The sequence below is a fragment of the Thermobia domestica genome, chromosome 8 (assembly GCF_964235325.1).
Source record: "Thermobia domestica chromosome 8, izTheDome1.hap1.1, whole genome shotgun sequence".
Classification (NCBI taxonomy): Eukaryota; Metazoa; Arthropoda; class Insecta; order Zygentoma; family Lepismatidae; genus Thermobia; species Thermobia domestica.
Genome location: NC_137461.1, coordinates 9,425,551 through 9,453,517, shown reverse-complemented (window position 1 = coordinate 9,453,517; position 27,967 = coordinate 9,425,551). Strand labels below are relative to the sequence as shown.

Below are 27,967 nucleotides of genomic sequence, written 5' to 3'. Positions count from 1 at the left end.
GTTAAACTCAAAATCAACTCAACTTAATCCTAATCAAAATCAATCTACCAAAAATCGTTATTATTTTGTATTGTTCTATAGTGTAATACCTTTTTCCAATTTGTATTACATTATAGTATATTAAATTGCATGTTTAGAACTAGTATATTTTAGTGTTATCATAAAATCCTTTTTAAAATTTCATCTGTTACAAAATATATCTTATTGTAGGTGATCACAAATATAATCGTAACTGTAATGAGGATCATAAATACGAAATTACCCAATGTGAAATTGTAGTAGACAAATAACGCATCTGAATTGTTAAAGATCATCTCGTTTTCTCTTATTAACGTTATATAGCTAACTTCCTATAATGATCAAATACTAAACTGTAACTTAATAAGAAATCTTTAATTGGATTAATAATAGCATGATTTAGCACGTAACATTACTTCCATAACAGAATCATCAACCATCTCAAAGCCACAATTCTTCTGTACTTTGGTGATATGATTCCTATATATTATGATGTATAACTTAAATATTCATTTTGAGTCGAAATTCGACCTAACAATCAGTAACATCATTTCACCGTCTTATATCATTCGAAATATTTGGTATTAAACCCAAGTCAACATTGTGAACCGTTATTTTACATTATTCAACATACAGCACTCATCTCATCAAGATTCACCATATTTATTACCAATTTCTTAATCTAAAAGACCTAGCATGAGGTACTAATATTTCCATTCAAGTTTAAACACATTTTGCAACACTTAATCACATCTAAAGAGTTCGTCAGAAAAATGTACACACTCTTTGTCATTCTGTGTCAGGATACTGTCGTTGACAATTGTTCTAAAATTTAAGTATGTTGTTGTATGGGTTTTCGTCTAACACATGTCGGCATTGTTTTAACTTGAAATGCACAGAGAAAAATCCGTTCTCCGGCCAGCTGTATATTGTACAAATGTACGGTATCCTGTTGCTTACTATAGAAATCTGTATGGAGCATACGTTATCCGTATGCTACATAGGCACTGTCCTTAGATGTTACATCATGCTGTTGCAGGATGTCTGACATCTAACAGTTTTCCGTATATCACATGTATATACTTATGATACCTTCGTCAGCTATATATTATATACGTCCATTTGTATGTGAGATCCTGACCATCTACATTGTTTCATACAGAAAGTAGGTATAGATGGAACACTTATACAGAAAGTATTATAAAACATGCGTTTTCAGTTATACGTTTGCTGTACGTTAAGTCCAAAAACTACAGGAATTACGCATGTATCCTATCTTTTTAAGTACGCCACCTACATTTTTTCTCAGTATGTTTGCCGTTGCTTGGGACGCTCGAAAACCTTCGCCAGAAGATAACAGAGGCATATGCATCAGTCTCCATTGATACATTGACCGCTGCAGCGACCATGCGCCTCAAACTTGTGAACAGTGCGTTTGATTGTTAGGCGGGTTGATGGTTCAGTACCAAATTCTTCTCTCCACTGATACTCCACTTCGATGGAATTCTTAAACCTGATAAAACACTTCGAAACGTACTTACGCTGCCCGAATGTCAAGCGTGCTATTGTCATTTTCTTATCTCACTGACCGTGCTGACAGTACCGACATCTGTTGAGCGAAAATTCGTACTACAACATAATGCTAACTAAAAAGAATTGGCAGTGCCGACATCTGTTGGCCGAAAAACCATACTACAACATACTTAAACTTCAGAACAATTGTCAACGCCAGGATCCTGATGCTGGATGACAAAGGGTGTGTACATTTTTCTAGCGGACTCTGTACAATCGAGTTTAAGTCTTTACTTAGTATTATTAACTGTTAGAATTTTTATTTAGTTAAACATACTGCTAGTTTGTTTCTTTGTCAGAATATAGCTATAATTTCTTTTGAACGAACATACGTTAATATATTTGTATCCATTTCATTAACACAACATTCAAGCTTGAATACGTTATTAAAAATATTTCTAAATGTGTACATTTAGTAAGTTTTCATAACTTGTTACTTATTTGTTTTGGGTTGCTCACCATTCTTACTTTTCATTTGCAGACCGTATCTATATAGGTAAGTACAATTTTTGCCTTTAAGTTCACATTGATTAAATAACATCATAAAGTATAGGGCAATATCTCAACTATGACTTATGTGCTTAAATTTAACCTTTGCAATTTATAATGCTTTATTAACCTAGATATAATTTTCTTTTCAAAATTGTAGTGTATTATATTGTGTGTAGAATGGTAGAGTATTAAGATTTTTTAATGCATCAGTCCTGTATAGAAATTGTGTATCGAACTTTTTAATACTTATAGTGTATCTATTGACACTATGATATACTAGGTGTTTCAAAACAACACCGACAACGTTTGGGAACTGATTTCTTACAGCAAGATAAGACGACAAGTATAGACCAATCTGCGTGCACAAATGCTTGCTTTTAGAGTTATAGGTTGCCGAAAACATATTTAAAAAAAATGAACTTTAAAGGTCCATAGCTGTAAAAGTATGGGACCTACCGTAGTCAAACAAAGACTTCACTTAGGAACTAGTATGTGCTTTATCCAAATATCCAAGTTTCAGAATTCTGTTGTACTTCCGCAACAATTTTTATACAGATGGTTGGTGAGAACTTCAAATTATATACCCATAGTCAAACTCCTTCTATAAAAAATGTTCGTGAGTACCTTAGAATTCTGAAACATGGATTTTTTGAATAGAACAAATATTAGTTCCTAAGTTAAATTTTGACACGACTACGGTGGGTCCATTAGTTTTGCAGCTATGTAACTTTAAACTATTTTTTTCATGTTTTCGGCAGCCTATAACTTGAAAAGCAATCATTTGTGCACCCAGGTTGATCTATACTTTTCGTCTTATCTTGATGTCAGGAATCACCTGCCAAACGTTGTCGGTGTTGTTTACAGACACCCTGTATACAATAAGTACAACGAATGATTCATATGTGTTTTACCTTCAATTACAATATTACAAACATTTAGATTGTGCGTAAAGCCTAGAAACACATACTTGTGGCTCCTAGAGTCTTTCAAAGTAGTCTCTCGAAGAATTTACAATACACATTGACATAGAGATGACTTGAAGAATATATACAATTCCAAACTTTATCTGTGCAAGAAGATAGTATAGAACAAATTTCTTAAGTGTTGGATCATGTATTTTTTGTAGAAAGAAGACATGAAACTAAAAAGTATATTAAGTTTGAGAAATTAAGTGAAGGAGAATAGTTGAATGTAATATAATACCTTGCAAAAGTATGTCTTATTTGTGTATATGTAGGACGCCAGATAATAATAGACCCTTATTAATACATCTACCAATAATATAGAAAGAAATACTGGAATATTTTCATGGTAAGAAATATACATGCCAATTGTTGTGTGTGATTTGAGTGGAAAACTTACTGAAGAGTTTGAATTTTTGTGCTTCAAACATACAATTTAACCACCACAATCAAATTACCAACAAGAATGACAAAAAATGGATATCAAACATTGACCAGATTCTGGTAAACTCACTAAGCATACATTATGAAACAAAAGTTATAAATGCATGCTTTCTATATCATGAAGCACACGTTGTAAAAATAAATATTTTAAATCAAATACCTCTATCATGAAAACAAATGAAACACATATAATAACAAGGTATGTTAGTTCAAATAGTCTTAGTTATTTTACTTTTTACTTAGCTTGGAGTCATGAAATATTATTTATAAGCTAACCAATATAAGTGGTGTATATAACACATGATAAGTCCTATTATAAAACTTCGCTTTGAAATTTACATCATTAATAAAAATTAATTTAATTAAAACAAACAAGAAAAAAGTAAAATAAATTTCACCTGAAATTTTCAAAGCAATTATATTAAACATACAACTAAATAAAACTAGAAAATGTCACATTACTAGAATAAATTACTTCAATTTCAGACAGCATAAAATGACTACAAAAGATACTGAAAATAGCGAAACAAAAATACAATATTAGTGTGATGTGTTTTTAAGATTCTTGATAGCAACAATACATTGAGATTGATTATAAGACATATCTTCTAATGGTAATAGTAGTAGTATCCATTTACCTTAAAGTAAGTCCTGAAGGGACATATATTCTAAGCAAATTTATGAAAGAATGAAAAAACAAGCGATGGGCAAAAAACAAGCCATTTTGGATGGGAGGATACTCGTAATACAGCTGTACCAAAAAAAAAAAAAAAAATCTGTGTGGCGGACCCAAGTGTATGCATTTGATGTATTTTGTTACACAGAATTCACATTTCGAAACCCCAGGAGGATGATTGACCGTGTCAATGTTTTGTTATGAGTGAAAAACTTGAGCGATTTTGGATAGGAAGGACGCACGATTTTTGCCCATGAAACAAATCGACACGTTCAATCGTCCTAGGGTTTCAAAATTTGGATTTTGTATAACCAATACATATATTCCATAACGTGGGGTACGGCGCACATACTTTTTATTTATTTCTTTGTGTGACTGTGTTATTAATGCTATCAAAACATGCGCCTTAAATTTTCATAACCCTACAAGTTATCAAACTAATACTACAACAAAAACAAATGATAAAACAATTAGATATGTTAAAGCTGTTAACTTTCTCGGTGTAAAAATAATAAATTTAATTGGAAGCCTCATATGCCAACTAAAATACACAAACTATATTACGTAATTACATATGTAAGAGATAAGATTAATGTAAAAAAAAGATAAGTGTATGTATTACTTAAATTTTCATGCCGTAATAAAATATGGCTTAATGTTTTGGAAAAACACTCCTAAAAGTCTAGTCGTTTTTAGACTACACAAAAATGTGGTAAGGATACCAACAGGAGTGGAATGGAATTTCCCATGCACAAATATTTTTAAAGAACTTCAAATGATGACTCTTTCTTCGATATATTTCTTTGAAATATTAACATATATAAAAATTGTAGAGAATTTATTGTCAATAACGATATACAGAATTACAATACAAGAACGAAAGATAATATTCACTTGCATGCACACACAGAACAAACATATACAATAAATCAGTCACTAAAATATCCATTGAAGCTTTCCTGGCAACGTACTACCAACAGGTGTTCTCGGAGTAGCAGCCAGGTTAATACTGTTTTATCTCGCAACGTTTCAAGGACTGATATTATCCTCATCTTCAGGCAAGTAGGATGAGGCAATAGAGTGCGTGGAATACATTTCATTTCTGTGTTTGTAATTGAGGACTCTTCTGATTGGTGGTTGAAATGGCAGCTTCTGATTGGTACTTGAAATGGCGGGATATGATTGGTGTCCATATTTGACTCAGTTGAAATCTTTTGTCTCTGTTAAGGTTCGTTTTTCCATGCGTGATTGCAACAGCTTCTTTTACTCTTCTATCCCAAACTCTTGAGCGTTTTGCTATTATTTTAGTATCTGTGAATGAAATCTTATGTTTATGATTGATGCTATGTTCAGCCAGCTCGGATTTTTCTGGTTGGTTTAGCCCGGATTTGGTCATATATCAATTAGAAACATAAGATTGTATTCACAGATACTAAAATAATAGCAAAATGCTCAAGAGTTTGGGATATGAGGGTAAAAGAAGCTGTTGGAATCACGAAAGAAAAAGCGAACCTTAACAGAGACACAGGATTCTAACTGAGCCTAATATGAACACCAATCATATCCCGCCAATTCAAGTACCAATCAGAAGCCGCCACTTCAACCACCAATCAGAAGAGTCCAATCACACAGGCGTGAAGTATATATTCCACGCCCACAATTGCCCTATTATATTTGTCTGAATGTCTGCCCTCAGAACGTTGCAAGATACAACAGTATTTACTTGGCTGCTGATCTGAGAATATCTGTTTGAAGTTAGCTACTGTTGATGGTACTCTATTACACCATCTACTTCCATCATGTTCAAAAAAATCAGGTTTCTGTAAATAACTTTAGAATGAAACTTAAAAGGTATTTGATAGAGCAATGCTTGAACTGTGTTTATAAAAATATATTCAAAATAATTACTGTACGTGAAAATAAAATGTATATAATAATGTATATTAGCGAATTTAGAGTAATCTGAATGTAATAGTTATATAAATGTTTATGTGCATATTTTAAACCCACACGTCCAGTTTTGTTGTATGACCATGAACAGATGTAGTAAATGAAATAAAGAGCAAATAATCGAATTACTATACCGTCACGGAACTACGATTTTCACTTTCTATTTTCCTAAATTTTGCAAATATCTTATGAAGAAGTTTGTACTCATGAAGCAAAGCGACAAAAGACAAAGCATAACCTGTATCATGGATATTTCACCATTGATTGTTGGTCGAAAAGTGCGAGATCAGCAAACAGTGACTTATTGGGAGTGAAAACAGCGTTGTCAATCCGATTCGAAGAATTTCCCTGGGTAAATAATAAAAGCCTGCTAATTTATACTGCTAAATATCTGAAGACGCAAAATGTTTCATAATATCTACTAAAGAAAATTTACAAGACTTCCTTTTCAAGTATATTGTTGTAACCAGATACGCTCTTTTGTTTTGGCCTGCAGTTAAAGAAAGCACAAATCTTACGTCTTAAGCTTTTACTCCTGAGTTGGAGTCCGCACGGTGAGCGCCATTTGGTCATACTTGATCTACGATATGAAGTGGATGTTTATTCTCTATGAAGTGACATTCCTAAGTAGCAGCATGCGATTGGGATGAATATGAGTGCAGACACGTTATCCTGGAGCAGTAATAAACCAGTCAACAATTTTCCATAGCATTTCTGTTTGACATTTTTGTATAAAGACGTCGTTGAGGAAGTGTAGGCGTCTTCTTTACTTGTTGTCCTGTATGCCATGAATTTTAGGAGCTCACGAAGTTTTCATTGTCGTAAAAAGACAACCGGCATGGTCTTTCTAGTTACATATTGGACAAGCTTATGTTCTTATTCAAGGAAATTCTCTAAACTTTTAACAGCACATTACTCTTATATCGGCTTAAAACTTACCATACTTTTCTAGAAGTTTTCATTTTTTGTATCCTCGAAAAAAAAATTCTATTATAATAATGTTTACCATAAGTACTCCAGTTAAATGTTTCGAAAGAGTAGACTCAAAAGTACCTAAATTGTGCTCTAGTTGTAGACTGGAGGGCGCAGTGGCTTAATGGTAGAGCGCTTATCTCCGGTGCGTGGAGGCACTGGTTCTATCCCCAGTCAGTAAGTTTTTGGTAGACAAAATCGTGCGTGTGAGTTTTTTCGGAGTACTCCCGTTTCCTCCCACTTTTTCTCATTCCAACAATTCTTCCATTATCATTCACTTGGTTTAATCGTAGTCTCCCTTAACCTAACAGACATAATCGTGCGACGTTAAACTCAAAGATTGTCTAGTTGTGGATATTACAACGTCGTCTCTAGTTAGCGGAAGATTCACTTATATCATTAAAACCGTACATATAGCTTTTGAGTAATTTATTATTCTTAGGTAAAATGATATGATTTCTTTCTGAGATACTATTGTGAATTAATACACACATATAATTAAATACTTCATCAACATTTATATTTTTACAAATGTTTAACAAACATTCGTATTCAGTTCTTCATCAAAGAACATTTATAATGTTTATTTAAGCTGACTTTTTGAAAAATTAATTTAGTATTTGAAATAGTATTGCATCATACCATATTAACATATTGTATTTCAATTTACAGGAGGAAAAGTAAATGATAAATGTAAGTACAAATTAATCACATTTTATTTTATTGTCTTTAAAACAAACGTGATTTTAAATTGCTTCATTTCGGCAATAGTTTTTCATTTGTAGGATATACAAATTTGTTTAACATTATATTATTGATGTGTTTTAATTTAATCAATATTCAATATAAAGGGTGTCTCAAAACAACATCGACAACGTTTAGGAGGTGATTCCTGAACCAAGATAAGACAAAAATTTTAGACCAATCTAGGTGCACAAATTATTCTTTTTGGAGGTATACGCTGCTGAAAACATGAAAAAATTAAATTTCAAGGTCCATAGCACCAAAAATATTGGACCCACCGTAGTCGGGTAAAGATTGTGTATGTAGTATAGTACATAGACACTTCGGAACTAGTATATGTACTATCCAAATATTTATGTTTCAAAATCCTAAGGTACTTCCGCAACAAGTTTTATAGAGGTAGTTTGTGAGTACATCAAATTAAATTCTAAATTGGTCTATAGTTCTTGTCTTATCTTGGTGTCAGGGATTCACTTCCCAAACGTTCTCGGTATTATTTTGAAACACCCTGTATATACACACTAGAGTTTAAAGAGAACATTCGTACAAATTTGATACTGATATGCACTAATTATCAATGTAAGTATCTGATGAAGAGATAGAAAAATACTTTATTCATCTCTTTCCACTAATTGATCGAATTTTAAAAGAGCATGTGTTGTCCCAGACTCTAAGGTAACATTTGTACGAAATTTCAAATTGTTAAGTCCAATTGGTTTGGAGATCTGCTGATAAATGTCTCAGGAACTTATTAACTTTGATTCTTCTTTTAAAGTTTCCATTTGTGTATTCTACATACTAGGAAACGAAATATAAATTATTATTATTATTATTACAGATAATGAGGATAAGATCAGAGAACGTGTGACTACTATAATTGAGTTATGGAATGCAACATTTAGCCAGAGTAAGTAAACTATTTTCTTGATGTTAATTTATATAGTTCGTTCCTACGTTTTTTTGTTTTATCTTAACTTATTAACTGATAGATGAAGGTCAATTTAACTGTTTCACACAACAATCTATCTTGAACCATTTTGTTCCTTGTTACTTCACGGCGTTTATGATTTTGTCACACCATGTTGTATTAAGACGTATGATTCCCTTTTGTTTCTTGATATATAGTCAAGAATTGATTTTGCCAATCGGTCACCTTTTTGTTTTGCAATATGTGAAATTTGACTTGGAGTAAAATTTCACAAATTTCTGGAAAGCCAATGAAATTCTTGGAAATGATAAGAAAGATTGTTGTTGTACGTGGAATGCGAAAAACTAACAAATTTATTTCGTGTGTGTGTGTGTGTGTGGGAGGGGGGAGCTTGAGTCCAATAGTCCCCCTAAAGACGCCACTGTTCATTAGCATTTATAATATGAAAATAATTAGGGAACTTGTGAGGTCCTGAAGTGCAAATTAATATGTAGTAGTGAAAGTTCTTATGAGGTTTTTTTTTTTTTTTTTTAAATATAAGGTTTATCAATGTAGAAGTGAAATACTTGAATGTCAGAATTATTCAGATCAAAGTTATATGTTAGGTTATCAGATATCAAAATTAAAATATCAGAATTACCCGTATCAGAAGAGTTTAGTGTTGGAGTGTTACTAATTTTATGTTTTGTTTTAGCTAACGAAGAAATGCAAAAGAAATTCTTAGATCAAATAATAGACTTCTGGTCAGAGTTAAAGATGCAAAGAGGTATGTTGGTTTATGTTCTTTTATACTCTGATATAATATGAGATTTTGTATAGGTAATACTGATACATATTTAAATCACTCAACATTAATTAACGTTCTGGAAATACATACTTATAGCGATCGTTTTAACTATTTATGCGAAATTTTACATCTAAAAATATAATAGTTCTAATTTAATTTAAATAAATTTGTCCATTGAACTAATCAAATTCAAAAAGGAGACTTTCTAAAAAAACGGAAATAAACGTTATATTATCGACTTTCAAATTAATAGTTTTTATAGATAAATTGGTATTGCAGTGGAATACATCTAACTAAAAACAACATATGTTAATTCGTTGAGAAAAATTGTTTAGAGTTGATAAACTTTGAGACTGATTTTTGTAAACAATATGATAACTTATTAATGTAATTATTATACAAATGATATGTAATTCTTACAATTGTTCATAACAATGTCCATAGAAATATTTATAAAAGTTTTCTTTCCGAATTACAGAAGATGCAGTTGCTAAAGATATATTTATGAGAAGATTGGAAAAGATTTTGCTACAACTCAAGAAAGGAGAAAGTAAGTCGTATATTATTAGAAAGTCCTGATAAGGAAATTGTTCATACTTCCAATTTGCATGAACCGAAATTGTGATCATATATTGAATGAGTAAAATCATCCTAATGTTAAGTTCTTCTGTGTTAGTAGATCTGAACAAGGAAGTTGTATTGTACAAAATGCTACGGATAAATGAACTTTAAGAAGGCCCGCCACAAGGAAATTAAATTACAGTTAATTTTACAGTAATTAAGTGATATCTTCAAATAGATAGAAGATAATCGTAAAGCGGAACAAGAGCTTGCTAGACAATATAATTTTACATGAGATACCGTTATCACGACTCACTTATCTGCTTTTGATTTCCAGCCGTTTAGAAAATCGGCATTTATTTTCGCGTTTATAAATGCTTGCAAACGGAAAGCTAGTGGGTGACTCGAGATAACGGTACCTAATGCAAAATAATATTGTCTAGCGCGCTCTTGTTCCACATTTCGATTATCTTTTATCTATTTGAAGATATCACATAATTGCTGTAAAATTAGCTGTATTTTAATTTCGCAGTATTAGACCTTTTAAGTGGTTCAGCTGCAAGAAATTGGAATTTGATTTCCAAATATATTACAACATAGCGTTCTTACATCAATATTTTTCTGACGCAAATTCTAATAACTTGGATCTTTCGCAGCAAAATACGCCATCATTCAAAATTCCTTCTACTTTGCTCATTTTAAGTAGATAAAAGATTAGCGAAACACGTTTAAAGAAGTTTTTCTTCGATTATTTAACATGTTGTCTACAGCACTGTTGATGTTTTTTCTTTTAAACTCTATATTTTTCGTTATTACTTTTTTTTACCAAAGAATACAAAATAGTTCTGAGTTAACAAGTTCTTGTTCTTCTTTTTTTAAAAAAGTTTGACAGACTATTCACATATTCAATAAACAAATAATTAAATCATACAAACTGATACTTCTTCATTTTATTACTATAAACTCTGACACAGCACTGTGGGAAGAAATATGTACGTTTGTGAATGTGGACTTAAAATATACATGAAGTTATTTACTAAACAGGAAAATTAGTTCAAGAAATAATTGACTCAAAGCAACAATTTAAAGCGATACCAATTTAGGAACTTTAAACAAACTTCAGATTCAAATCAGGTAAGTTTATACAGGGTGTCCATAACATTTTGAATTAAACTTATACAAGTGATACAGGGGTCAAATATACTCATTTTGAGATAGGAAACCGAAGGTCGGAAAGGGCTAGTTCAAACACCATGCCATCTTGAAGTTGCAACAATCTGTGGAGACAAGTACGATATTTCATTAACAAATGTGTTTATGAAGTCGATGTAACCTGTTTTATTGTGCGTAACACTACACCTGAATGTGTACGGTTTAGTACAAACAATTTACTGCTGCACTGCACGTACCAAAAACTCACAGTAACTGTACAAAATGACGACCACCAACCTCGATGGACGTAGCACAACACATAAGGAAATTTTGTCTCAGTTTCTCAAATATCCCTGGCGTCTCTTGGACAATTAAGATGGTAGCTAGGACTCTTGCAAACAAGTCATCCTTGGATTCTACTTACGATTAATACACCAAGGACTTTCCTTCCTTCGTGATGTACTGCTCGAACTATTGGAGACTGTACTTCTAGATGTCCGCACGAGAATGTGGGTACAACATGACGGCGCACCTGCCCACTTCGATGTGGATGTTCGCCATTATTCGGAAACAACCTTTCTTAATCGTTGGATTGAAAGAAGATGCCTCATTCGATGGCCAGTCCTCATATCTTTACCCACTCGACTTTTTCCTTTGAGGACACATCAAGTTCTTGGTGTAAGAATTGCCAGGAAAATCCGAGGAGGACTTGCTTGCAAGAGTCGTAGCTGCTTGCTTAATTGTGCAAGAGACGCCGGTGATGTTTGAGCGAGTGAGGCAAAATTTCCTTAGGCATTATGCTACTTGAATTGAGATTGGTGAAAGTCTTTTTGTGCAGTTACTGTGAGCTTCTGGTATGCACAGTGCAGCAGTGGTTTGTACTAAACCTTACATACTCAGATATAGTGTTGTGCACAATAAAGTAAGTTATATCGACTTGATAAACACATTTGTTATTGAAATTGTAATTATTCCCACAAATTGCTGTAACTTCAAGATCACGTGAACTATTCGTTTTCGACCTTCGGTTTCCTATCTCAAAATACGTATATTGGACCCCTCTGTAACCTGTAAAAATTAGACCTAAAAGGTTATGGACACCCTGTATGTATCTACTAGCTGTATTATTATTATTTTATTTAAATGAAGTTTATTATTTAAGTTTTATCTTCAAGTGATCCTAATCACTAAATGAAGTTAATAAATTTTCGATTATAGAAGAAAAAAATGTTTACTATTGTGAAAAATTGATCCAATAAAATAATATTAAATATTATTGTTTAATGAATTCTATTTATCTAATTATATGTATTCATTTTTTATAGGTAAAGAGTCTGTTATTGAACGAGTTGTGAAGTTAATCAAGTTCTACGCTCGAGGTAAAAACTTATTTCATTCATAAATCAATTCTGCAATTGATTATTAGTATTCGTTATTGCTTCACTTTCTATTCGTAATAATTTTAGGAAAAAGGTTTTGAAACCTACTTTAATTTTGCTTGTTTCTGTGTGACAGAAAATATGTTTAAATTTCAACATTATTACAAGAGTATTATTATTCAGTATTCCGTCTTTCGGCAGGTACTGGAACTAATGAGGTTTTTTTTTTTCAATTTTAGATTTGGGCCTAGAAATGTTTCTCCACGTTTCTCAATTTTCAGCTTCCCCTTTTAACTCCCAATATTTTCTTCTATTTCTCAATTCATCGATCACTTGTGTTCTTCTTCTTCCTATTCCTTGCTTTCCTTCCATCTTACCTTTTATGGCGATATAAAGAAGACAATTTCTTCGTAAGATGTGTTCAATCCAATTGACCTTTCTACGAGGGATGGTGGTTGTAAGTGTCCTCTTCTCTCCTATCCGTTTCAAACCTTCTTCATTTGTTGCTCCCTCTGTCTATTTTATCCTCACCATCTTCCTCGAACACCACATTTCGAAGCTCTCTAAATATTTCTTCTCTTACTTCCGAAATGTCCAAGTCTGAACCATACAGTCCAATGCTCCATATATAGCACTTGATCAACTTCTTTCTAAGTCCAATATTAAACTTGCTAGTTAAGAGTGATCGTTTGTTGAATTCCTCTTTAGCTATGGTAATCCATGACCTAATCTCTTTGATGCAGTAAGCGTCTGTCACCAAAATACTTCCTAGATACTTGAAATTATCGACCTCTTCTAGTTCTCTTTGTTCTATTCTGATCCATAAGGGCGTGTTTCCACGGGATATTGTCCTAACTTTAGACTTTACGATGTTGATTTCCATTCCATATAGTTTTCCAGTGTCAACTATTTTGCCAATCATCTCCTGTAGTCCCCCTTCGGTTTTAGCTATTATAACCGTATCATCTGCATACCTGATCTTGTTAATGATCTGCCCTCCAATCTTGAAATCTCCAATTCCCTTTAATGCTTCCTTAATTAAACAGACACTGTCAGTGGCGGCGGTTGGACGTTAAAAGTGGGGGGAGGGGGCAAGACATGATCTGAATATTTGATATCAATTCTAGTTTTCCTGGTTGCTTGTAACACTTTGTTTGACGAAAGGTTGTATAACTAATAGGATACTATCTTTTTCAGTTGAAATACCGTATATCGTATTTCATATCTTATTAAGTAAATTGGCAAGAGAAACGCAAGTAGACACTAGCCCTTTGTACTCTTAAACAACGAAGGTGTAAGAAGAAATTTGATTCCTTGCTCATGAATATCTGTGTGGAAAATTGTGTGATCAGATTAGGGGCATATTTAATAACAATTTGCAAAACAAATAAACAGAAAGGATAATATTAATCAAATAACCATAGTAATGAATAATGAGGCTTGTTTTGCAAAAGTTATATTGAAACTGGGAATTAATGAACAACTTATATTTTTAATTCCACGCATGCTATTATATGTGTTATTACTCTTAGGATGACAGTGAATACTACAAGCATATGCTACGACATTTAAAGAAATACTTTTGCAGCTTCCTGAAACATGTTCGCTGCCATTAAATACAGTTTTCACTTTCTTGGAATATTTCAAAACTCAGCAATACTTAGTCACTCCACATTTCAGTTATACAAAATAATCCTAAAACCTAGAATTATGTTAAATTTAATAAATGTAATTGTATATACAAAACTGTATATGTACACCCCATAACTCCTATATTACACTGCAAAATTAATATTCCTTACTGAGCTCCTTCGTGGCTAAGCGGTTAGCATACAGGTCATTGACGTGGGAGACCCGGGCTCGATTTCCCGGGAGGAGCTCACGTGGTTAGGACTCCACGTTGATCATTAAGTCCACGTCTCACATAACTTCGCTGCTGAACAGGATGTTAAACTGAAAAAAATCAAATCAAAATATTCCTTATTATTAGAAAGAACAAAATACAATTTAGGAACTGTTGATTTTTGTGCAATTAAAGAATAACTTGTGAAGGACTTCTTTTCTTGCGAAATGTTATCTCAATTAGTTCCAGAGCAGCTGACTATCGAGCCCTTGCAAGAAGAAATTAAAGTACGCTCGAATTGTGGCGCTCCAATAGATTAATTTTCGGTCCATTTTTAGTGGCAGTTCAAACGCAATTCCTGTAGCTTTCTTAATTCCACGGGAAGACAACCAATACGTACTCATGGAACGACAAACATTTTATGGCACCATTTTTATGTTATGAACCAATAATACATACAAAACTTTATATTTCCAAATGAAACTATATACATTAATTGGTAATTTCAAAAAAGTGGGGGGGGGGACAACTGCCCCCCTTTGCTCCCCCTAATCGCCGCCCATGGTCACTGTAAACTTTCACATTGGGGCGACAAACTACATCCTTGTCTGACTCCTCTTCCAATCTCCACACTATTAGTTTCTCCTTCATTCATGTGCAACTTTAGTCGTTGTCCTATGTACGGGTTTTGAATAAGTCGTACATCTCGCCAGTTGTCTCCGATTTCTTTAAGTAAAGGTTCTAACATAACATTGAGTCATAATTTAAGACACTTTGAGATATAAATATCTGAGGATTTTGGGAGAAGGGTGGTGGCGTAAGCTTACGTGCTCTTCACCTTTTAAACTCTTTGTTTTTTTGGGGGGTCAAATATCTAGAAACGCAGAAACAGAATTTTAATTATTTTAAATGAGAAAGCCTGAATAGTCAATTCATTCTTCTAAACTTAAGGCATTAAGATATGTAAGCATCTTATTATAAAAATAGAAACTTCCATTTTGTTCACTTTTCAGTCAAATTTCAAATAAAAAATAAATATCCATATCTCAGATTTCTTTGAGTTTAGAGGAAAGAAATTAGTTACTTGGTCATTTTAATTTAACATAAGTTAACAAATGTTTCAACATTAAACAACCACTACTTACTCTTACATTCTCTGCTATCCTCCAGAGGTCAAATATATAAAATAAAGGAATCTATTGTATAGTTATTTTTAATAAAATTCCAAATACAAAATTTCATATTTGTAAACTCAGGTATATGTGCATCATCGTATAATAAACATAACTCGGGGGCGCGGTGGCTCAGTGGTAGAGCGTTCACCTCTGGTGCTTGGGGTCCCGGGTTCGATCCCACCCCCGCCAAGTGAACTTTGTGGTGGACAAACACCGTGCTCGTAGGTTTTCTCGGGGTTCTCCCGTTTCCTCCCACTTTCTTCATTCAACCATTTCACTCATCTCTAATCATCACCGTCTCTTTTAGCCTAACCGGCATAACCGTGGGACGTAAAACTCAAAGATTTCATTTCATTTCATTTCAATAATCATAACTCAACCTGTTTTTCATCCCCTCTCTTTTCTTTTCTTCTTGATGAAATATCAAAAAGCAATAATCACGTATTTAATTATTTTAAACGAAATCGAATGGGGAAATTTTATGTATCTAAACTTAAGGAATTTCGAGATATGGTCACATTATAATAATTCTATCTCTACTCTTTTATCTTGCGACTCTTCTATTTCCTATCAGGTCAATTATTAAAATACACTAAGTAATATATTTAATTATTTTAATTTAAAAGTTTAAATTCCGAACTTCATGTCTCTAAACTTAAAATTTATTTCTTCCAAAATTTCTTCTGTATGTTTTAGCTATATTATTCTTCCTTTAAAAGAGTGTGTACATAAATGACTACATATTAACATAAAATGAAAGAATTATTCCAATGGTGAAATGGTTAATAGTCTAAGTGTTAGATAGTAAAGTCTATTGATGACCTTAAAGCTATGAGTGAAATAGCCTTTGATTACCTTTTCTGCAATGTCAATCTCTTTATATAAACCTAGGTATTGTCCCTTTGCTTCCCACAATCACCGGTAGGAACCGGAATTCCTTACGAACCTGAAATATCCTTTGCAGCTTCTGGTATTTATTGTTCTTCTCCAGATGAGTTTGTTCCTCCAAGCTTTCATTATCCTCAAAATAAACCACATCTACAGTTAATCTCCTCCGGTCTGTTTCTGAAACCAAATCTGGTTTAAGCCATTCGTTTTCTATATCTACTATATTTTCCTTAATTATCTTAAGACCTTTTCTGAGCATTCTTTCTCTATCAAATTTACTGTCTCATCATGTCTGTGTATACGTTTTGTTTTCACTGGCCGAGAACATGCTCAAGGGTCTCCGTTTTATATCTGTATTTTGTACATACTACATACATAACAAGTTTAGCACGATATAATGCTTCTTTTATGACGAATTCTGGATCAAAAATCAAAATGCACTGAAACGTGTCTAATTATGCTAAATGAGAGGTTTAAATGCACAATTTCATATATCTAGCCTCAAAAAATTCTGATATATTCATGTGTTATTAATAATATGATCATCTATTTTTCCCCTTCCTTTGTGGTACCAAAAATCCTTCTTTTGTGGTACCTTTCATCACAAATTCAATGTATTGTCCGAATTTCAACGTTCTTTCAAACAGTTTGATCGAGGCGCTATTCAATCAGTCAGCCATTTAAAGATTTCTTCTGTTATATGAGTGTATAGATATGCATTGATGAAATATTTTAACTATAGATTTCTATTTAGAAAATAAACTTCTTACAGAATCAATTATAGCAAGAAAATTACTCGTTTACTTTCGTGAGAACAAGACGATCTCTCACATCTCCACTTTAACCAAGAAACTAAGTAGCGTGTGTTTTGCCTTATATAAACATTAAGGTATGTTGTCGAGGAAAACACTTCTTAGTTTCAGCACTTTTTGATTAAAAAAAAGACACGATTAGGATAATTTTAGGAATACCAACAAAGTCGTAATGTAAAAATATTTTCATAGAAGCAAACCTTTTAACAGTTCCCAGCTTATACATTTATAAATCTATTTTTCTACTGTAAAACAGGCATCTTTTTACCTTTAACAAAAATGTTTATGGTTCAATTCCTGGTTTGAGCTCATGTAATTCGGATTCAACGTTAATCAGTAGGTCCAGTCTCATATGGCCTCAGTGCTGAAAGGGGCGTTAAACACAAAATCAACTCAACTCGCCTCAAAAAGTTCATAGCCATATATATAGGACAAGACAGTGACATATTTGTGATGCATTAAAAATATGCTAATATAAACAAAATTGTTTATATGAATTGTGTTAGGTTGTATAATAAATTCCTGCTGTATGTACTTAAAGAATATGACTTATGCTACCGTTTTACGTGAGAAATGTTTTAACCTACTTGCTGTGAAATGCTATTACACTATTAAGGTACATTTAAATGATTCAGTTAATGAAGAATTGGCAACAGAATCTTCTCCTCAGTACATGATAATTGGTATAAATGGTTTCCTAATTAACATGTAAATGGTCATGTTTATATACTTAGTTTTATCTTTTACTTTATGGTTATACATTTTAGGAAGATGCAAAATGTAATATTATGTATACCTTCTGCTAATTGATAGTATTTTTTATTTATTTCATTGCCAACTGTAACGCTTACGTAATAATTTCTCACGTTTTGTGAGCTAATGAAACAGGCAAATAAATGAAATAAAATGAAATCTTTATTTTAAATGAAATTAAGAGTATTGAGTTTACACTTCAGCTAAATAAATATCATATTTCTCAAGGATCTTATAAAATAGAGGATCTGCCCTTACAACAAAATCTTGAAGCCATACGTTACAGTTTCGCCACCCCTACTCTGCCCACTTCGCCCAATAGGATCGCAATGTTTTGAGCTAACAATAACGGCGGAAACGAAAGTAGCCAATCAAACGATGGTAGAAACGAGAGTAGCCAATCAGACGTGCCAATGCTCGGTTGTTTTTTGGCTTCACCGATTTAATAGAATGAAGATACATATGGGCAGATCCTCTATTTATAACATCCTTGATATTTCTATTAAATTATCACTAATACGACATTCTTTTACATTTTCTTTCAACCAGTGAGAGAAAAGGAAAGAAATTACCTAATTCAGATGGTGCAGATATATAATACTACAATCAGAAATCCAAGTAAGTTTTTTTATTCATTTGGTGTGTATAATTGCGTTAAACTTTATGTGATATTTGATATAAATAAGTGCTAGGATTTTTTGAAATATACGTTATTGTACAAAATAATTTAATTAGTTGTGTATGTTCCAACACTTTTCTTTAGAATTAATTGATATTATAGGAAAATTGGATATAATAACAAACAAATGATGATACCTTCTAATCATTAGTAATACAACCAAAAGTATAACATTTTATAAGTCATTTCTACTCATTTAAAACTCATAAGTATTAATTCTACTTATTAAGTTTACTAATGATTTATAGGATATTTCAAAACAGCACCGACAACGTTTGGAAGGTGATTCCTGAGACCAAGATAAGACAAAAACTATAGACTAACTTGGGTACAAAAATCCGTTATTTCGGAGTTATATCCTGCCGAAAACATGAAAAAATGAAATTTAAAGTTATACTCCAAAAGTATGGGATCTACCGTAGTCGGATCAAGACTTCACTAAGAAACTAGTATGTGCCCTATCCAAATATCCATGTTTCAGAATCCTGCGGTACTTTCCTAATAATTTTTATAAAGGTAGTTGGTGAGTACTTCAAATTATATGCCCACAAACTTCCTCGATAAAAGTTGCTTTGTGAGTAGCTTAGGATTCTGAAACATATATTTTTGGATAACACACATACAAGTTCCTAAGTAAAGTTATGGTAGGTTCTATGGTTTTCGAGCTATGGACCTTTAAAGTTCTTTTCTTTTCATGTTTTCGGTAGCCTATAACTTCGAAAGGAAGCATTTGTGCACCGAGGTTGTTTTATACTTTTTGGCTTACCTTGGTCTCTGGAATCACCTCCCAAACGTTGTCGGTGTTGTTTGTAAACACCCTGTATATAGGGGAAAATGTAAGAGCTATGGAAGCTGAACCACTTTCCAGGGAGAATATATTTGTTGTTTTTCATTCGGGTGAAAAATGGCTGGGAGCAAATAACTAAATGCTTGTATCTTGTTCGTTGTGGCTTTGGAATTATTCACAGTACATCAAATATGTATTAATAACACCTGTGTTACACTGCCAAAACTGTTACACAGCTATTATTAACTCCTTGCGTTCCCGTGGCATCTATGCAGATATCATAAAATATTACGTTGCAAAATGCCAGTGACATTCATGGAGGTGTCATGAAAACGCATCCTTTATTAAAGTTCGTATGAATCCTAGGAATAATGATTTTTTTAGTGGATGCAAGGCAAGAGTTAGTTCTCTTATTTCTTTTTAGGTGACAGCACCTCACTGAAAGAAAATTTATCTAAGTAGGTGGTAGGCATAAGGGAGCATGCAATTACGAAGCACATGAGTTTGTTTTGACGATTAACAATTGAGGGGGTTAGTGCAACAGTGGTCTAATCCACATTTTTAAAAAAATGGAGAAAAATAAAGTTAAAGTTAAAAACATGTGGTCTTTTGTACAATATATGTATATATACAATGTATGACACATTCAACCACTTGTGCTTGTATTTGGTATATTGTACAAAAACACATGTGTTTAACGTTAACTTGATTTTTCTCCATTTTGTTAAAAAAAAAAAATGTGGGTTAGACCACTGTTGCACTAACCTCTTCAATTGGCAACTTCGAGATTTGAAAAAAGAAGAAAAGAAAAAAGTATCTTTGATCTCCGTTCAGTGTGGCCAACTCCAAGCAGCATAAAATCCCTTCAAACCATGAAAATTTCCCTTTTCCAGTCGAAATGTTTCACAATGCAAACATTTTTTTTAAAAATCAGTAATGTGAATGTTATCCTCGCGCGTGCACAATAACTGCACCTTATATAACGGTCTAGACAGTCTCTTAACAGTAAATGAAAACCTGGTTATTACAGCACGCACATACTAAATTGACACCTGGACCGCAAGGGGTTATATATATTTAATGTTTTTGTGAGTTTTATTTTATTAGACTCAATCCTGCATCACTTGACGTTCTGGATATTGGTATTTTTAAGTTGGAGTATATAGTTCATCCTGTATCGTCAAGCATGATAATTTTATATTTATATAGAAAAACATGTTATTTGGTATAACAATGTTTCTGTAGCACCTGACGTGGTTAATATTCAGCTCTTGAGTTTGTAGTTTATACTATTGATCCTCTATCGTCAAATATGGTGTATAATATTTGTTATGGTGTGTGAATTCAGGAGAAATATCATGGACATTATGTTGATTTTAAGTTTTTATTGCTATGGTTTACGTGCTAGTATTTGGTTAGCCCAGAGCATCCGTCTCAAGTACGAGTATAAATGTATAGTGCATTATGTTATCTGGTACACGTTTGCTTGAATCTTTCTCTTGGTTCTAATTATGAAATTATTTGTGGATATTCCTTAATTTAACTTATTTATTTGAGAAGCTAAGATGAAACACATGTGTTTTTATTGGTACAACTGTTCTTCATACAGTGTTTTTATATGATTTAGTAAAACATAATTTTAATCAGATCACAGATCAAATGCAAAGTTTATGGGAAAATTCTTCTAATACTACAATAGAGTCCCTGAAACTCGGCACTGGAACCCCGCTGTCCGGGTAACTCTGCCACACTCTAGCATGACGAAAAAAACCCGCGCGCAGGCCCGTTCAAGGTCAAATCCACTGTATGCTTTAATAAAGTACGTATTTTCCTTTCGGATATTTGGGCAGTTTATTCTTTGTTGTATTCTCAACCAACCAATATATACAAGTACAATGCTGTATTTTCTGAGGAAACACTCGTTCTTATTCTTATTTAACCCCATTTCCGGCATTTTCACAAACTCGTCCACCCCTCGGCTTACATTAGGCCACATTTTCTGGACTCCATTGTACTACTATTTTATATGTTATGTCAAGACCTTACTTAACATTGTAAAACATAATTTAGAAGAACTTGATACTCATATTTGTGAATTTAGACAGTGGCATTGATACGATGTAAATATTAACTCTTCAATTCTTGTATTATCCAGATCGAGATGCAGGTAGGGAAGAATTTATAAAGAAGATGAAATATCTTTGGGAGGATGCCTCACCAGAACCACGTGAGTAATAATGTATTTGTTGTATTTAATATATATATATATATATAATATTTTTGAGAAACATGATTTTAAGATTTCTCACTAAATAAGTTTGGTCCAGGTTTCAGGAAATGACTTTGCTTTTCTTTAACCGTGCTGAAGTCGAATCATTAGAAAAAGAAGCAGAGTAAGTGAGTAAAGTAACACAGAACTATAGATATAATAGTAATACATCTCTTAATATAACTTGTTAAAAGGCATCTGAGAGCTTACTGAGGTAAGATACACAAATACGAGGGGAATCCGAAAATAAGTTTTCCCAAGTAAAGTGAACAGGAATGAGGAAACAAGACAGCGGTTGTACGCGCAACACACCCAGACACAAGTGGGTATCGTTATCCCGCGAACCTGCAAATATTGCCGTCGCATCGCTTGCGCAAAGCGGAGACGGGTCTCTCAGTCTGAGTCTGGTAGCTATGGAGAGAAGGCTCGTTTTGACGTCGTGGTCAAAGGAGAAAGTTCGAGTGGTTGTCCGCTGTGAATGCGCACGTGGCGTATCGGAAGTAGAAATCCATAACCGCCTTGTGGAAGTCTATGGGCCTGATGTGATGTCAAAAAAAAAAAAAAAAAGTGCGGAGATGGTGTCGGCAGTTAGTTCAGTGAGAAACACACCGATAGCTGGAAGGACGTGTACGGCAATTAGAGACGAAAATATCAGGATGGTGAATGACATGATTAAAGCGAACTGTCGGCGGTAGGCGCTTCGGAAGTAATGCTGAAGTCACACAAGATGTTCGATGCTTCTTCCGCATGCGGAGGCTTGAATTTTCCCTGGAAGGGATTTTGAAGCTTATAGACCGGTATGAGAGATGTCTCAATGTACTTGGTACTTAGGTAGAAAAATAAAGGTACCACTGATCTTTAATGTCTCATGTTAGTTTTGGTCTCACATACCCACCTCTGTCCACAGTCTCCTGGGATTTTCCCCTCGTAGTTAAAGTTCCCAATATGGGTTTCTCTATGTTAATAAAAATTACTGACCAAATACAAAATCGAAAATAAATCTAATAAAGAATATTGTTCTACTACAGTAACGAATATAATACATTAAACCCTCATGAGCGACATATGAATTTCCCCAGATACGAATAGGAATCCGCCACTTCAGAAGAGCTCTAAGTGAAGTTGTATGTGACCAAAAGTCAAGTGTGAAGTGAATAATTAGTGAGGATTTACAGATTGCAAATAAGACAGCCTCGTTTTCAGTCTTTAACAGAGCACCGTACCATTAAATTGAGGACGCAATAGAAACTAGTGTGTTAGAGATATTTGTCAGACACTGTAACCAGGCACCTAGTCAAGGGGGGTTCGAACCCCCCTTCGAGACCAGAAATGAAAAAAATTTAAGGAAGGATGAAACAAAATGAAATGAGAAAAAGAAGGTCCAACACTAAAAATAAACTAGAGGAAGCTTTTGGTTACTCTTTCTTATGAGGAGATTTGTATTAGTTACAATACATGGTGGCAAGGTAAGCGAGATACCCTGGAAGAGTCGGGGAATTTAAACTTTCTACAAAAGTTGCGGAATTCTCAGAATTTCTGCTACTAGTCAGGGAGATTTCAAGCTTCCGAAAGCACTCTTTTTCTCATCATTTTGTGTAACAGCGTGGACATTTTTTAATCATAATTTTTCGTCATCGCATCCTTGCAGTATCAAACGTGTTATTTCAAAAACAACTTTCTACTACTCCTTTAACCTGTCATTTGGAAGAGACACTAGTTGACGGAATAATAAAAACAAAAAATTATGTGGAAAGAAAGTTCTGTTAACATTGGATTTAACAGAGAGAGTAACGCAGATATTGTAAAATATTTTATTATTGGATATGTACTTTTTATAATACTTGAGGCCAAAATGAAAGAAAAATTGTTATATTTGAATAAACAGAGGAAAAACGTAAATATTGTATAATCTTTATCAATACTTTTTAAAATTCTTTTACTTGAGATTTCTTCATAGTTTATTAAAATACTTACTAACATATCCTCATTTTATTGTCACAATAAACCAATATATGTTGATAGTAAAGTAGTTTAGATTGATCGAGCTCCTCGGCCTTTAGAATTTCATGTCACCCCCTTCCCGTTACGAAATCCTGGCTAAACGACACAATATATGTTTTAGTAAAATAGTTCAGAATGATCGAGGTCCTGGTATGTTGACCACAGTATTTCATGTCACGGACCCCCCTCTTCACGAAATCCTGGCTACGTGCCTGCTGTAACTCTAAATAAAATATACATCTATTTAATAGTTGCCAAAAAAATCAATAGAGAGATGTATTTAATGATCTCCAAACAAGGATAAAAACACCTGTTCGCAACTAAAGTCTTCCTTCCGCAAAAGTAACGATATGTTTTTCCTTTTTTTTTTGTTGTTGTCAAAAATTAGTTTTCGGTATAAATCACCTGAATTCTGATTTTCACGAAAAAGATGAGTCTGAACTCGAGATTAATGATTTCTTGCTCGTAAAAACGAGTTTTAGTATAACTTGTTAAAAATAAAAATTTAGTGCAGTTGCCGAACACCATTACAATGGAGCGTTTAGAAAGAAAATTGCCACTATTGCCATAGCAATTCCGTAGACATGCTGTAATTGTATGATTAGCTTGTGGATCGCGTGATCGGGGTTGTGACAATTCCATTAAGACACGATTCCAATCTACAAAAAACATGACCGGAAGAATTATAACATAAAGCAAAAAATAAATCAATAAGTTAAATTAACAAAAACTCAACACTCGAGAAAGAAATAAGAATAAAGAAAATTTGTTTCTTTTTTCTCTTCAGTTATTTATTTATTTTGTTGTTTGTACTCAGTGCAGTATAGAAAGCACTGAACTCACCCAGAAACAGGTCGGGATAAATCTACTTCCATTTTTCCATGACGAAGATGCCCATTGATTATCAACTTTGTAAACGCCTCCTAATCATACGGAGGCCCTTCAGCAGTTTTCTCATCTGATTAGCAGAGCCCGTCAAATGCCATTTTGCCATGTTTTGCCCTAACGTTTTGATCATCTTGAAACTTCGTATGTAGGCGATTTGTGGGTTCCAGCATATTTCCCACATACATTTAAAAAGCCATAAAAGCTATATTTTGTCTGTTCCAGCGATAAAAAACATATTTCCGATTAAAAGCAATATTCAAAAGCAATTTTCAATAGATATTCTGCAAAGTAAGCAAGTCGTATTGTATAATTTTTCCTAGTTAATATTTCTTTTCCAATGGGAGGAGGATGCTGAATGTGTGAAGAAAGCTAAGAGTATTCTTCAGAATCCCCTCCTGCAGAGACAGCTCATCTCAATAGAACACAACTACGGTGAGATCCCACAAATAATAGAGGAACTGAGAGTCAGTCTATGCAACTAACCACAGCCATTTCAAAGGTAGGAAAGTTCATATCTTAAAAATGGACTGGCCATGTAGGCGAAACAATAAACAAGAAGATGGAAGCTGTTCTGTGGCGAAATTATGGGTGGAAGCCTCTGTGAGCAGTGGCTCAAATACTAGCAGGAGCCAACACTCTGGAACCACTTCCAGATAATTGGACACATTTGGACGTGCTCTCGTGCAAATTTGTACCATGACATCAGCAGACGTTGAGCGTTCCTTTTCAAAGTTGAACTATTTACTCAACGACAGGAGATTGTGTCTGTCAACAGCCAACATTGAACAATATTTGATTATAATGTTCAATAAAGAATGATATTTGTTTACAGAATGGCCATTTGTAGTTTTTAATATGTAAGTATTGGAATGTAATGGAAAAATAAAAAGCTGTACATAAAAGCCATATTTTTAATAACAGATATATATAAAAGACGTTTTTAATTTTTAAAAGCCATTTTGCTATGCCATATTTCAAGAAAATAAGAGCTATATTTTGACGGGCTCTGCTGATTAGTGAGAATGTACTCAAATTAGTGCACTCTCAGTGAAGTTATTTTTCGTAGTAGGTTTATGATAAATATTTTAACGTTTTTACGCAATTTTTAGGTACAATTTAGTGAAGTTTCTTCTCGTAGTAGGTTTATGATAAATATTTTAACGTTTTCACGCAATTTTTAGGTATAATTTAGTGAAGTTTCTTCTCGTAGTAGGTCTGATAACTATTTTAACGTTTTTATGCAATTTAGGTACGATTTAGTGAAGTTATTTCTCGTAGTAGGTTTATGATAAATATTTTAACGTTTTTATGCAATTCTTAGCTACGATTTAGTGAAGTTATTTCTCTAGTAGGTTTGTGATAACTATTTTAACGTTTTTATGCAATTTAGGTACGATTTAGTGAAGTTATTTCTAGTAGTAGGTTTATGATAACTATTTTAATGTTTTTATGCAATTCTTAGCTACGATTTAGTGAAGTTATTTGTCGTGGTAGGTTTATGATAAATATTTTAACGTTTTTATGCAATTCTTAGCTACGATTTTGTAAAGTTATTTCTCGTGGTAGGTTTATAATAAATATTTTAATGTTTTTATGCAATTATTAGGCACGATTTAGTAAAAGTTATTTTTCGTAGTAGGTCTAAGATGAATATCTTAACGTTTTTGTACAATTCTTGACATAAGTTGGAATGTCGATATTTTATTTTCGCTGCTTGTTCTAAGTTGAATTTTAAATCGTATTTACAGAAAATCTAGAAGAAAGAGATATTTTCATCAAGAAGGTATTAAGTGTATGGAATGCAGCCACACCACAAACGAGTAAGTTTAAACTTTGTGTATTTACTAATATTCAATATCTTGAAATATAATGAATTGTATGTTTAGATAAATGCTTTCATTACTTTGCGATATAAGATGATAGGAAAAACTATTCTTGAAGCTGGATCTTTATTAGAAATAGAAGTAGTTGAAATATAGGTAAGGTAGTTTATCAAATATATGAGGATAAGTCGAAAATTATCCATAATGTAGCTACAACTTTCCTTACATTGTTCGTATTGACCTCTGTTCTCGTTTATTTTATTGTTATGCTGTTGTGATCATGCTATGAAATTTTGATCCTAATCCCTTCATTGCAGATAGGTCATGGCCCCCGCATTAGAAGTTTGCACCAAAGAGGAACAACGAGCCGTGATCCGGTTTTTGTGGTCGCAAGGTGTATCAGGAACCATGATTAATTTCAAGACGATGTGTCACTTCATCAACAGTCACTCGTCTGTCTAACAGAACCATGTCATGTGCATGCTCAATGTTGTCATTATTTGTGGCCGTAGATGGTCATAGATAAGGAAAATCAAAGATAGCAACCAGGGCCTAGAGTTGAACGGTATTCACCACGTTATGGCATATGCTGATGATGTAAATTTAATAGGGAATGATAGGAGAACAATAGAAAGAAATGCAGAGATCTTATTAACGCTTGCATGGACATGGGTTTAGAAGTAAATGCAGAGAAAACTAAATACATGGAAGTACGTCGGGACCGGAATACAGCAAATTATGGATGCGATAAAATATTAAATAATACTTTTGATAAAGTGGATAGTTTCAAATATCTACGATCAATATTAACAGAGGAAAATCATATTCACGAAGAAATTAAATGTCGACTAAAAGCAGGAAATTCGCGTTACTATTCGGTTCAAAATCTCTTGTCGTCGCGAATTTTGTCGAGGAATTTGAAGCTTAAAATATACAAAACGATAATCATGCCTGTTGTTCTGTATGGCTGCGAAACGTGGTCACTTACTCTGAGGGAAGAACATAGACTGAAAGTATTTGAGAACAAGATCCTGAGACGAATATTCGGACCCAAGAGGAACGGGAATGGGGAATGGCGGAAACTTCATAACGAGGAACTACATGATTTATGTGGTTTACCCAACATTGTTAGGATCGTCAAATCTAGGAGGCTTAGGTGGGCGGGTCATGTAGCTAGAATCGAAGAAAGTAGAAACGCTTTCAAAGTCTTGACTGGAAGACCAATCGGAAAACGACCATTAGGAAGACCTAGGCGCAGATGGGAGGATAATATTAAGATGGATCTCGCAGAGATTGGAATACAAAGTAGAAAGTGGATGCAGTTAGCTAAGGATAGAAGTCATTGGAGAGCTTTTGTGAACACGGCATTGAACCTCCGGGTTCCATAGGCCATAGAGTTAGTTAGTTAGTTA

At 33.4% G+C, this 27,967-nt stretch overlaps 1 protein-coding gene across 1 annotated transcript in view; it reads left to right on the top strand.

Moving 5' to 3' along the window:
* Positions 1–27,967, top strand: part of LOC145692677 (uncharacterized) — a 1,521,027-nt gene that overhangs the window by 276,609 nt on the left and 1,216,451 nt on the right. Inside the window, exons 53-61 of the mRNA XM_081768059.1 lie at positions 2,072–2,086; positions 7,759–7,779; positions 8,669–8,737; positions 9,453–9,524; positions 10,024–10,095; positions 12,584–12,637; positions 18,658–18,726; positions 21,730–21,801; positions 26,481–26,552. Of these exons, the coding sequence (XP_081624185.1) occupies positions 2,072–2,086; positions 7,759–7,779; positions 8,669–8,737; positions 9,453–9,524; positions 10,024–10,095; positions 12,584–12,637; positions 18,658–18,726; positions 21,730–21,801; positions 26,481–26,552 (516 nt within the window). The remainder of the gene's footprint in view (positions 1–2,071; positions 2,087–7,758; positions 7,780–8,668; positions 8,738–9,452; positions 9,525–10,023; positions 10,096–12,583; positions 12,638–18,657; positions 18,727–21,729; positions 21,802–26,480; positions 26,553–27,967) is intronic.